The sequence below is a fragment of the Rana temporaria genome, chromosome 3, assembly GCF_905171775.1.
Source record: "Rana temporaria chromosome 3, aRanTem1.1, whole genome shotgun sequence".
In the NCBI taxonomy this organism is placed as follows: Eukaryota; Metazoa; Chordata; class Amphibia; order Anura; family Ranidae; genus Rana; species Rana temporaria.
The window spans coordinates 150,483,414-150,496,605 of NC_053491.1; the positions used below are offsets into that span (position 1 = coordinate 150,483,414).

Below are 13,192 nucleotides of genomic sequence, written 5' to 3' on the forward strand. Positions count from 1 at the left end.
TGAATTTATTGTGCCCCTGAAGGCTCAATAAACCAGGAAGTCGTCAGCTCTGTATTTAAAATGTTCACTTGCTTTAGCAAGCTGCATTGAGTATTTTCTTTAGGTGCCACTAAACCATAACAGAATAAACTGTAGATGTGTTAATGCAATGGTTAAGTGTATGAATAAAGCTCTTCTACATAATGCCTCCATAAATATTTGTGGATGTTTGAAGACAGGGGAAATGATATACTTAAACTGGATTATTTATTATCAATGGAATGGAGCACCCAATTCCTCCGAGGACGAACAGCAAAGAAATTTATAATGTGATCTCTTATTCTCAATAACAGAGCAAGAACTTTTCTAAAGTTTTTTTAGAAATTCATTTTATTACATCTTGCTACTTATTTATGGCAGTAAAATGGGTCACAATGATTGATTTACAGGGGATACAGATAGTTCACTTTGCAAAGAATGTTTACTGAGCTTAGCAAATAAAGTGAAGCTGTGTTCACCTCAATCAAGTATTTATACTAGCAAAAAAAAATTCCTTTTGGTATTTAAAGCATACCAAGATTGACTTAATTTACTAACTCTCTTCATGCAAAGTGAGTATTCCTTTAAATCAGTGGTTCTCAACCTAAGGGTCGGGACCCCCTTGGGGGTCGAATGATGATTTTCCAGGGGACAGCTAATCCTGGGCTGTTCCTGAAGCCCACACCACTATCCCAGCCTTTTTGCGGCCACCCAGCAGGGCTATCCCTGGAGCCTGTGGCCGCCCAGCTGTGGTGTTCCTGGAGCCCGCAGCCGCCCACTCAGCCTCTTTGCAGGTGCTCATTCAGTTCACAGCATGGCTGGGGGGCAAAGACTATAGGTCAGCTGACTGGTGAGGAATGTGAAGTGGGAGGGGCTGGAGGAGACCCTATCTCCTGATTTTGGCATGGGTGTCACTGCTACGAGACACCACAAAGTCAGAGACACAGTGAGTAACACTACCTGTGATTAGAGTTGCCATTAAAAGGACTCAGGTAGCGCTAAATGTCTGTGGGTTATGGGCTGAAATTACTTGTTATGCCTCGGGTGCTGACAAATTTTACTGTTAGGGGTCCCCACAACTTGGGAAATTTTGTTAAGGGGTCACAGCACTAGAAGGTTGAGAACCACTGCTTTAAATCTAAACTGGAAATTACACAAAAAACTCCCTTTCAGTGCTCCACATCCTCCCACGTAAGGGTTAAATTCTTCCTAAGTCTAGGAGTGTATAGGTTACCTTATTTCTCGTTCCATCAGTCTCTCTCTATCTAAGCCTCCAGTCCACCAAAGCCTCTTTTCTAAGGCACTCTGGTCAGCAGTCACATGCTGACTTTGTCAAGTATACTTATAATGCAGGACCAATAAACCCAGAAATATTCAGAATGACCCACCCACAACCCAGGGAGTCTTGGAGAAGAGGAGGGTGCCAGAGCCAGGAATAAGGTAAGTTCTGCACATTGCTCAACTATCCCTAGACTTAACAAGCATTTAAAGTGGAAGTTCAGCGAAAACCTATCTATCATTAATGATTGGTTTACATATATTCCATGCAGGAAACACAGCGAATCCTGCACATTTCCCACACCATATTGAAATCACACTGCATTCATGCACTCTGTTGCAGGTGTCAATGTAAAATTAACGACACCCCAAAACAGCTTGCAAAACACAGAGCGATTTATTTAATTTTCTTTCTGTGGTGACTGGATCATTTTAATGTTGAACTCCAAGAATTGCACAAGACACACCTCTGTCAAAGCCCCCCATCCCCTTCAATGCAGTAGTTAAAGTGGAAGTTCAGCCTAAACCTACTCTCAGCCACATTCTAAACCTATCTAACCCTGTTAAGAAAAAATCGCTATACATACCTTTTCTAAACCCATGTGATCGGATTCTGGTGCAGCAACAGACATCACATCTGATTTGCACAGGAATGCAATGTGATTCCTGAATCACATGCGATGTGTTGCATCGTGGCAGTGTGAACAACAGCTCAACCTACTCTGTGCCACATTTTAAACCTAATCTATTTAGCCCTGTAAAGAAAAGAATACTTACCTATTCAGCAGCTTCTCCATTTTGGGCCTACGCTGAGCTGTCAGTGGTAGCTTCAGTGTGCGGGAGTGTGTAGGAGAGGCAGCCGACAACGGAAGCCCCATAGTAACTCAATAGGTGGCGTCACTTTGCATACATTTCCCAGCCATTGTCAGCTGTTTCTCTACATAGCAGCCACCGCTGGAGACAACTGGATCAGCTTCAGAAACGGAATGTATAGCGATTTTTTTTTTACAGAGTTAGACAGATTAGGTTATGAATGTGGCTGCGAGTAGGTTTAGCATACCTCCCAACTTTTTGAGATGGGAATGAGGGACACCAATCAGCAAGAGTATGCAGGAATAGGACACACCCCTTGCCACGCCCCCTTAAAGGAGAATTGTACAAAAAAACAAGATTGGTTAAACCCACAAGTGCTTTTTTTACCACTACTATTCCTTTATATTGGCTTTTAGAATTTACAAACACAGCAATTTAGCAATCAGATGAAAGGTTTAGCGCTGGGAAACACTTTTTGATAGATAAACAGTGCATCATTTTATATACAACTCTATAGATCAGACCAAAATGAGGGACAAATGAGCAGAATGAGGGACAGAGGGACATTGCTCCAAATCAGGGACAGTCCCTCGAAATCAGAGACAGTTGGGAGGTATGGGTTTAGGTTTACATTTTGGTTTTGGCTGAACTTCCACTTTAACTTATTCAATACAGGGGATGGGGAGTGGTGACAGGGGTGTGTTTTGAGTTCAACTTCAAAGCGACCCAGTCACCACAGAAAGTAAATTAAAAGGAAGAGCATACTAGGGAGAAAGTGTTATACTGACCTGTCCAGCAAGAGGTCAATTACATTTCTTATCTATTGAAGAGCTCTGTTTGACACTGCTATCTGACCCTTTCATGTGTGTGTGAGATAAGGAGAGTGGACTGAGAGTGTGTTCTGCAGTGTGCAGAAGCCATGACAATAAATATACAAAAATGCTAGCAAAAAGGGTAGAGTTTTTTGAAGGTGAAAGTGACATACAAAGTCTCCAAAACAAATCTACTCCCTAGCATGTTTTTATACTTTGCTGTGTACAGCCTCCACACTGATGCCCACTACATGCCCACTCTAATAAAAAAAAAAAAAAAGCAGAAGGTTAAGTAGCCCATAGCACAATAACGTAAAGTGGTTGTAAAGTCAGAAGTTTTTTTTATCTTAATGCATTCTGTGTATTAAGATAAAAAAAGCCTTCTGTGTGCAGCAGCCCCCTCAGGCCCTTTAATACTTACCTGAGCCCATCTCTATCCAGGGATGTTGTAGGATTGTGTCAACTGCCCGGGACTCCCGTCCCCATTGGCTGAGACAGCAGCGTGGCGCCAATGACTCTCACTGCTGTCAATCAAAGTCAGTCAGCCAATGAGAAGGGAAAGGGGGTGGAGACGGGGGGCAGCTCCATGTCTGAATGGATACACGGAGCTACAGCTCGTCTCAGGTGCCACCAGCTGCTTGCTGTGGGGGCACTCATCAGGAGGGAGGGGCCAGGACAGCCAAAGAGGGACCTGAGAAGAGGAGGATCCAGGCTACTCTGTGCAAATCCACTGCTCAGGGCAGGTAATTATAACGTGTTTATTTTTATTTTTTAAATAACAAAACTTTACAATCACTTTAAAGAATTCTCAAGTTTTTATATGATTTAGTTCCTGGTACATACAAGTAGTACTTTGCCCATCTTCCTAAGTGCCCCTAAACACTGTGCACTCCTTGGTGCACAGCTGACCGACACCACAGCTAGCAAGGAGACAGCTGTCTCCAATCCCTAGCCAGGGGAAAACATCAGCATGAGAAATGTAAAAAGAAGCGATTTGTGTGAGCCTCCTGTCCCTCTGCATTTCTTGTGCCAGTGCTTGCCGTGAACAAGAGCTCAGAGCCTGAGCCAGCCGCGAAAAAGCAAAGCAGCTGTCTCCTTAAAATCTGCAGTGTCAGGCAGCTGTGTTCCAGGGGGGGGGGGGCGCTACTGCCTGCTATTGGGCACCCTGAAAGGTGGGGATAAGTACTACATGCAGTTTCATCATCTGTAAATTCTTATCTTTGGTCCAGTTTAAGCTGATGCTCAAGGTTTTCTATTTTAGGGTGTCTCTTTTTTTGCAGCATCCTATGTAGCCAAAATTGCATGCAGGGACTAGAGTTGTGTCTCCCTACACCTACACTGTGTGCATCAATAGAAACACACAGAATCATAGCCTAGGGTGGCAAGGCTTTCCCCTGCTCCTCCCTCCTCCTCCTATCTTCTCCAAGAAGTTCCGTAACCCTTTCCTGTGAAGAACAGAAGTTCAGGGAAGCCACACTAAGACAGCAGGAGCCAGCAGCATTTAACCACTATGACGGCTACAGCGTGAACCCCAATTCCTGGTTCCCGAGTAAGAGGCCGATACTGGCCCCTTACTACGTGATCATCTGTCAACCAATGACAGCTGATCACGTGATGTAAACAATGCTCGGTAATCATTTTGTTTTCTCCTTACGCTGACAGCGTGAGGAGAAAAAAAGCTGATCGCCGGCTCCAGTGCAAGGAACATCGGTCCCCAGTGGAAGAGGCACATCAGCCTCATTAGTGCACACCAGTACCGCCTGCCAGTGCCCCCTGCCAGTGACCACCTGTCAGTGCCAATCAGTACCACCTATCAGTGCCCATCACTGCCACCTATCAGTGCCCACCAGTGGTGCCAGTCAGTGCCTCATCAGGGCCACTTAGCAGTGCTGCCTATCAGTCTCACATACCAGTGCTGATCAGTGCCCATCATGGCCACTCATCAGTGCCCATCACTGCCACCTATCAGTGCCCATCACTGCCACCTATCAATGCCACCTATTAGTGCCAAATCTCAGTGCCCACCAGTGCCACCTATCAATGCCCTTCAGTGCCACCCATCAGTGCCACCTCTCAGTGTCCACCAATGCCGCCTCTCAGTCCCCACCAGTGCTGCCTATCAGTCCCCACCAGTGCTGTCTATCAGTGCCCACCAGTGCCGCCTATCAGTGCCCACCAGTGCCGCCATATCAGTGCCCACCAGTGCCGCCATATCTGTGCCCATCAGTGCAGTCCATCAGTGCCCATCAGTGCAGCCTATCAGTGCCCATCAGTGCAGCCTCGTCAGCGTACATCAATGAAGGAGAAAAATTACCCGTTTGCAAAATGTCATATCAAAATATAAAACGGTTTTGTATTTAATTTTTTTTAAATTCTGTCTTTTTTTTTTATAAAAACCAAAGAGGTGATCAAATAACACCAAAAGAAAGACCACTGTTGTATGACCATGCAATTGTCATTCAAAGAGTGAGAGCGCTGAAAGCTTAAAATTGGTCTGGGCAGGAGCGGGGTTTAAGTGCCCAGTAAGCAAGTGGTTAAAGTCAGAGGGCCAGATTTAGGTAGACTTACGACGGGCGTATTAGTAGATACGCCGTCGTAAGTCCGAATCCGCGCCGTCGCAACTTTAAGCGTGTGCTCAAACTGAGATACGCTTAAATGTTGCTAAGATACGGCCTAGAATATGTAAATCAGCTAGATACGCCTATTCACGAACGTACGCCCGGCCGTCGCAGTAAAGATACGCCGTTTACGTAAGGGGTTTTCAGGCGTAAAGATAAACCACCAAAAAGATGGCGCAGCCAATGTTAAGTATGGACGCCGGAACCGCGTCAAATTTTACGTTGTTTGAGTAACTAGTCCGTGAATGCGGCTGGCCGTAATTTACGTTCACGTCGAAAGCATTGACGATTTGCCAACGTCATTTGGAGCATGCGCACTGGGATACGTCCACGGACGGCGCATGCGCCGTTCGATCGGAACGTCATTTACGTGGGGTCACACTTAATATACATAAAACACGCCCACAGCTACAACATTTGAATTAGGCGGGCTTACGCCGGCCCTAATACGCTATGCCGCCGTAACTTCGGCGTCAAAATCTTTGAGAATACCATACTCGCCTCTCAAAGTTATGGCGGCGTAGCGTTTAGGAGATATGATACGCCCGCCTAAAGGTATGTGAATCTAGCCCAGAATCTACAAGTGCTAGGGTAAAATATAATTATAATATTTACTAGAAAATATTTATTGTGCTCAGTGTGTTAGGCTAAAATTGCTGGGGTGGATGCAAACAAGGTTTAATGGGACTATTTTAGAGGGTTATTCCAGTGCAGTCCAAGAAAATGTGTTGTTGTGGTGTGTGGGTGGTGTGCGCTGAAAAAAAGTGCTGCGTGCAGTAATTTTTTCCAGTGCAGTGCAGTCACCGAACGACGGCTGATAGAGCTTTATGAAATGTCAGTGTAAAATATCAATAAGGTTTATTTAGAAAGAAAGTGAACAGCGTGATGTACTGGGATCGGCGCATTAGCACTGCTTCCACCGCAGCACACACCAGCCGCTGTGTTGTAATGCTGGTGTGAATGGACCCTGAAGGCTTTTATATAACTTTGCACCACTCTTTACTCTACACAAGACCAATAGGCAGATTCACAAAGACTTACGACGGCGTATCAGTAGATACGCCGTCGTAAGTCCGAATCCGCGCCGTCGTATCTTTAAGCGTATGCTCAAATTGAGATACGCTTCTCTGTTGCTAAGATACGACCGGCGTAAGTCTCCTACGCCGTCGTATCTTAGCTGCATATTTACGCTGGCTTCTAGGGGCGTGTACGTCGATTTACGCCGAGAATATGTAAATGAGAAAGATACGCCTATTCACAAACGTACGTATGCCCTTCGCAGTAAGCTACACCGTTTACGTAAGGCGTTTTGCAGGCGTAAAGATAAACCACCAAAAAAATGGCGCAGCCAATGTTAAGTATGGACGTCGGAACAGCCGTCGAATTTCACGTCGTTTACGTCGTTTGCGTAAGCCGATTCAGAATGGGGTGGGCGTAGGTTACGTTCACGTCGAAAGCATTGACTATTTGCAACGTGATTTTAAACATGCGCACTGGGATACGTCCACGGACGGCGAAATGCGCCGTTCGTTAGGCGCGTCATTTACGTGGGTTCACGATTCATTACCATACAACACGCCCACTACAGCCTACTTTGAATTACGCGCGCTTACCCCGGCCCATTTACACTACGCCGCCGTAACTTAGGACGCAAGTTCTTTGTGAATACTGTACTTGCCTCTCTAACTTACGGCGGCGTAGCGTATATGAGATGTGCTACGCCCACCTAAAGTTAGGCACATCTACCTGAATCTGGCTACATGTGTTTTTGGCAGTCTCCGCCTGCTAGCAAAAAAAGCATGAAATATGAAAATATGCATAAAAAATGCACCAAAATGAACTGTAACATATTAAAAAATGCAAGATTACGCAGCAAGCGCTAGTGTGAAACCAGGCTTATTGTATATGTCTAGACAACAGTTTATATTTCAGCTGTAACCCTAATGACAGAATCATTTGACCTTCTGCTGCTGCATGGGTTAATATCAGTGGCTGAACATCCAAAATGCGGACAATTCTCGCCCTTTCTGCTCCCCATCCCCCTTTCATGATCAGTTCATAGAAGCTTTACTATTGCTTCCATGAACAAAACACAATAAGAATGGAGGATGAATGGAAGGTATGCCTCCTTCATTCATACAACACTTTTTGTTATGGGAAGGGATAATATGGCTTCCATGATTGGAGGATAGAAACAGATCCGATTGGCATAATCAGCCCTTTTGGTAAGTGCCTATGACAGGTCCAGCGGCTCATAATAATCCCGGCAGCAACAGAATTTTACAGCTGTGGGGGGAATAAAGATTTCCACATAACAGCAGCCACCAGCACACAGGACACTTTACAGAATGGAGGCGCTGTCCATGGTGCTGATTTAGGAAAACAATAACTAAGTGATTGTAAAGTCACTATGTGACTTTACATGTATCACCTCTGGGCATGCTACCATTCACTACCACGGGTTTGTTACAAATGAAAAAGCTAAATACCTTTTGTCACACTGCAGCTGTGTGGTCATGTGATCCCTGTACTGGCCAGCCCCGATCTATGGAGAGAAGGGGGAGGGGCTGAGATTCTCCTGTGACGTCAGCCGGCTACACTGCTGTCCGCTGCCTATTGAGGCTTAAGGGGGGTGGTTGGAAGGTGGCATAAAAATGGCTCAACCGTGCATTTTTGCTGCCCTCCAACTCCAATTCTAAACGAAGCCTAAGGGCTCATGCAAACTTGAGCGTTGAGCTTTTTTTTCTTCTCTGCCTCCACCAGCACCCCCCCACACTACTTACCTGAGCCTGGTCTTCCTACAGTGATGTGCACAAGAACCTCATCTCTCCGGGGACTCTCTCTCTCCTCATTGGCTAAGACAGCAGTGGGAGCCAATTCAATCACAGCCAGTGAGCCAATGAGGAGAGAGAAGGTTTGGGACCGAGCCCCGGCTCTGTGTGTGAATAAGTATGCATAGCCATGGCTCGGGAGCCCCCATTGAAAGCTTCGTGCTATGGGGGCACTTGGCAGGAGGGAGGAGCCAAAGCAGGTAAGTATAACATGTTTGTTATTTAAAAAAAAAAAAGACTTTAACACCATAATTTCGCTATAGGCCTTGCAGGGGTTCCATTGTTTTGACTGGACATCAAATGACATCCTTCAGAACAAGCCGCTCATGCTCGCCCCCTGGGGCACGCAGTGTGGTGATCGGTGGTGTGGTGTGTCACTCGGACACTCACATTTCCGATCACAGTAAAGAGCCTATGACGTGGGCTCTTTACCACGTGATCAACTGTGTCCAATCACAGTGTAAATAGGAAGTGCCAGTTATCGGCAATCTTCTACATGTTCTGACAGCGTGTGAGTAGAGGAGAGCTGATAAGCCGCTCTCCTGACAGTGGGGATCTGCACTGATAATCCGTGCATTGATTAGCAGTGCAGTCCCACCTGCGATGCCTGCCGGTGCCCATCAGTGATGCCCACCTGTGCCCGCCAGTGATGCCAATCAGTGCCCACCAGTAGTGCCAATCGGTGCCCATCAGTGATAACAATCAATGCCTATCAGTGATGCCTTTCAGTGTCCATTAGTGATGTCTGTCAGTGCCTCCTCATCGTTGCTGCATAGCAGTGCCACCTATCAGTACTGCATATCAGTGCAGCCTATCAGTGCCGCTTATCAGTGCGCATCTGTACTGCATATCAGTGCCATTCAGGGCTGCATATCAGTGCTGCCTATCAGTGCCGATCTGTGCTGCATATCAGTGCCGATCTGTGCTACATATCAGTGCCGCCTATCAGTGCTGCCTCATCAGCGCCCATCTGTGCAGCCTAAGGCGCTGTTCACACCTAGGCGTATATACGCCTGAAGCACGACGCCGCAGCAGCCCCTAAGACGCTGGAGGGATGATTTTACATTGCCCTCATTTCCTAATGCTGAACGCCATACGCCTGAAAACAAGTCCCAGCCCTTTTTTTCAGGCGGCTTTCGGCGTTCGGCATACGAGATGTGGACCTGGGGGTAAGCTGCATTTACAATCGCGACGTTTTGTCGCCGCAAATCGCGGTACAAAACGCTGAAATTTGTCGCCGCAATTCGCAGGACAAAACGCCGCGATTAGGTACGCCAAGGTGTGAATGCAGCCTTAAAGTGCTGCCTATCAGTGGCCATATCAGTGCCACCTATCAGTGCTGCATATCAGTGCCCATTTGTGCTGCATATCAGCGCCCTTCAGTGCTGCATATCATTGCTACATATTAGTGCCTGTCAGTGCTGCATATCAGTGCCGCCTCTCAGTGCCCATCAGTGCTGCATATTAGTGTCTCTTCATCAGTGCCGCCTTATCAGTGAAGGAGAAAAATTACTTATTTACAAAATTTTGTAACAGAAACAGAAATTTCCGCTCTTTTTTTTATGTTTAGCAAATAAATAAAAAACTCAACTGTTGATTAAATGGCACCAAGAGAAAGCTCTATCTGTCTTAAAAAAAAAAAAAAAGATAAATATGTTATTTGGGTGCAGCGTTGCATGACCGCGCAATTGTCATTCAATATGCGACAAAGCTGAAAATTGGTCTGAGAGGAAAGGGGGTGAAAGTACAAAAAGGTTAAAAAAATGGACTTTAATTGAAATCTACTCCTGGTGTGAGGCATATTAACTGGTGGTTGCCTAAAGATCGATTATTGATTGGAAAAGCAATTGATCCTTTGTGGAAGTCACCATATGAGAGATTGTTAGCGGTGACCTTTGTTGGGGAAGCCCCATAATGACATAGATAGAGATATATATAGATAGTATATTCCAGGTGACACCCTCAGTCAGTCAGCAGCACTGTCAGGAGGACCGTCACTGAGAAACTTCCAGGTGCCACCCCCTCACAACACAACACTTTCCTTTCCCTTCAACGTGTCCAAGACAACCGGAGCAGCATGCGTGTTAATGACCGCGCCGCGGAGAGGGCGAGCTGTGCATTTGCCAGGCCCGCATCATTAAGCCGTCACTGATTGGACCACAGCCGCGCGGTTGCCACGGGTAACTCCCGCCTCAGCACCCCGTGATAGAGAAAGTGTAGCGGCGGGGGGGGGGGTGTACCGTGACGTCACGGGGAAAGTTGCACCGGGCTCGGGACTGACAGACGTACACCTCTATTACCATCCAGCAAACGCAGCGAGGGAGGTCAGATTTCCTCCCAGAAAAAAAAAAAAAGAAGCAGGAGGGGGCAAAAAAAGGAGGCAGCGCAGCCCCCGCAATCAGCAGCAGACAGGGAGCCTGCAAAGCTGCAGCTGCAGCACTGAACGGAGCTCAGCCCTTCCTTCCTTCCTTCTATCCTTCCATCCTTCCCTCCATCCACGGAGCATTGCATCGGAATGAGAAAATAAAGAAGGAGAAGGAGGAGGAAAGCGTCCATCCCCAGGGCGGGCGGGAGCCTCTCCTCACTCACTCCTTACTCACTCCTCACCATGGTGCAGAGCAACACGTAAAGAAGAAGAACAGGGAGAAGAAGCCGCCGGACTCGGTGCACCTGACCCCCCACCCCCGAGGAGCGCCCATGGGCGCCGGGCTCTAATTCATGGCCGCCGCCACCGCCGTCTATTGCGCAACTCTGAGGAACAGAAAGCTGATTCATGGAGGGGGCCGCCTGACCATGCCGCTGTGTGAGCCCCGAGGAAGGCTGTGCTAAGGGCGGCCGGGGCAGGGAGCCCCTCATATACGTGCGGGGAGCCCCCTTATATATGTGTGCCGCTGCCGGGGAGACCCTCATATATGTGTGCTGCCGCTGCTGGGGAGACCTTCATGTGTGCCGCTGCTGGGGAGACCTTCATGTGTGCCGCTGCTGGGGAGACCTTCATGTGTGCCGGGGACCGTTCACTCGCTTTACTTTCTGCCTATTCGCTGACTTGGGAAGCGACATGCAGCTCCTGAAGGCTTTATGGGCACTAGCAGGAGCGGCCATCTGCTGCCTTCTCCTATTCCTCATCCACTCGCACTTCCTAAAAGAAGGTAAATGTCTGTGTGTGTGTGTGTGTCTATGTGTATGTGTGTATGTGTGTGGGTGGGTGGGCTGCGGAGGAGGAATGCAGTGCTGGGCACTAGACACTCTATAGCCGCAGGTAAGCTTAGAACCAGAGGATTGGGGGGGGGGGGGGGGGCACATCCATCAACTACCCCCAACAGGTCATGGCTTCAGGATCAGGTGCTTTAAATCTTAACAAAAACTGGAGCAGCTGACAACTTCACTAAAGCTTCATAAGCTGATTGGCATGCCCAGATAAATGCCCCATCAATGGTTTTATTTGATCCAAAAATCCCCCCCCCCCCAAAAAAAAACATGGCCTGTTGGAGAGGGGGGATTTAAGGACTTGTTAGGAATCCAGATCAATAAGTGCCCTGATCACCCCCCCCCCCTTTTTTTTTTTTTTTTTTGATTCAGCAAGTTTTCAATAGATGGCACCAAAGTTCTATGGAAAGGGCAAAGAGGAGCGTTCAGAGGGCCCACCTCCGTTCTATAGAGCCCCAGCAAAGGAATTTGGGGTGGTGGATTTGTTTTCCTTTTCTATGAAGTCATCCCGCTGGAAATGCACAGTGCTAAAGGTTAATGGAGTTAAATGATCTCCTCTTTGTGTACATAGAGCCCAGTCTGCAGCTTGAGACGTTAACCTGCATTGAGCGGCGCGTTTCTTTTCTGCTCCCCCAGTGGTAAATGTTCACGTTCGCTTACTGCCTAGTGATCATTATTATAGGTTCCAGCCTTCATCATAGCCAGCTCTAAAGTTATGGGGGCTCTCCCACCTCTGCTAATGCAAAGTGCTCCATGGAGACAGACCAGGCATCCAAAATCTCATGTAACGCTGTCATTGGGTTCTGTGCTCCAGTTTGCTAATTATGTCTTTGATTCCTATAGTAATGTTAACGTTATAAGCAAGTGGTAACCCAGAGCAACCAATTACACTTCCATTTTCATCCTTTTGGAGCAGGCTAAACATAGCTACCATTTCTATTACACCTTTCATCCATTTAGCACAGGCTACGAACAGCAGATGCTGTAACCCATAGCAACCTATACAAATTCAGCTCATCCATTAAGAACAGCAGATGTTGTAACCCATAGCAACCTATACAATTTCACCTCATCCATTTAGCACAGGCTAAGAACAGCAGATGCTGTAACCCATAGCAACCGTTTTTCATCAGTTTAGAGGCGTCTAAGAATGTAACCCATAGCAACCAATCAGATTTCACCTCTCATCAGTTTAGAATAGGCTTAGATCAGCAGATGTTGTAACCAACAGATTTCCCATCCTATTCGATTAAAGCAGGCTAGAACAGCAGATGCTGTAACCCATAGCAACCTATACAATTTCACCTCATCCATTTAGAACAGGCTAAGAACAGCAGATGCTGTAACCCATAGCAACCGTTTTTCATCAGTTTAGAGGCGTCTAAGAATGTAACCCATAGCAACCAATCAGATTTCCCCTCTCATCAGATTAGAATAGGCTTAGATCAGCAGATGTTGTAACCAACAGATTTCCCATCTTATTAGATTAAAGCAGGCTAGAACAGCAGATGCTGTAACCCATAGCAACCCGTTAGATTTCACCTCTCATCAGTTTAGAGCAGGCTAAGAACAGAAGATGGTGTAACCCATAGCAACCTATACAATTTCACCTCAT

General features: G+C 46.8%; 1 protein-coding gene across 2 annotated transcripts in view; it reads left to right on the top strand.

Annotated features, from left to right (window-relative positions):
• Nucleotides 1–10,448: 10,448 nt before the first annotated feature.
• TAFA5 (TAFA chemokine like family member 5) overlaps nt 10,449–13,192 on the top strand; it is a 596,064-nt gene continuing 593,320 nt past the window's right edge. Inside the window, exon 1 of one of the 2 annotated variants that reach the window (XM_040343646.1) lies at nt 10,449–11,519. In XM_040343646.1, the coding sequence (XP_040199580.1) occupies nt 11,252–11,519 (268 nt within the window). In that variant the 5' untranslated portion in view covers nt 10,449–11,251. The remainder of the gene's footprint in view (nt 11,520–13,192) is intronic. The other variant, XM_040343647.1, reaches the window with a different exon arrangement.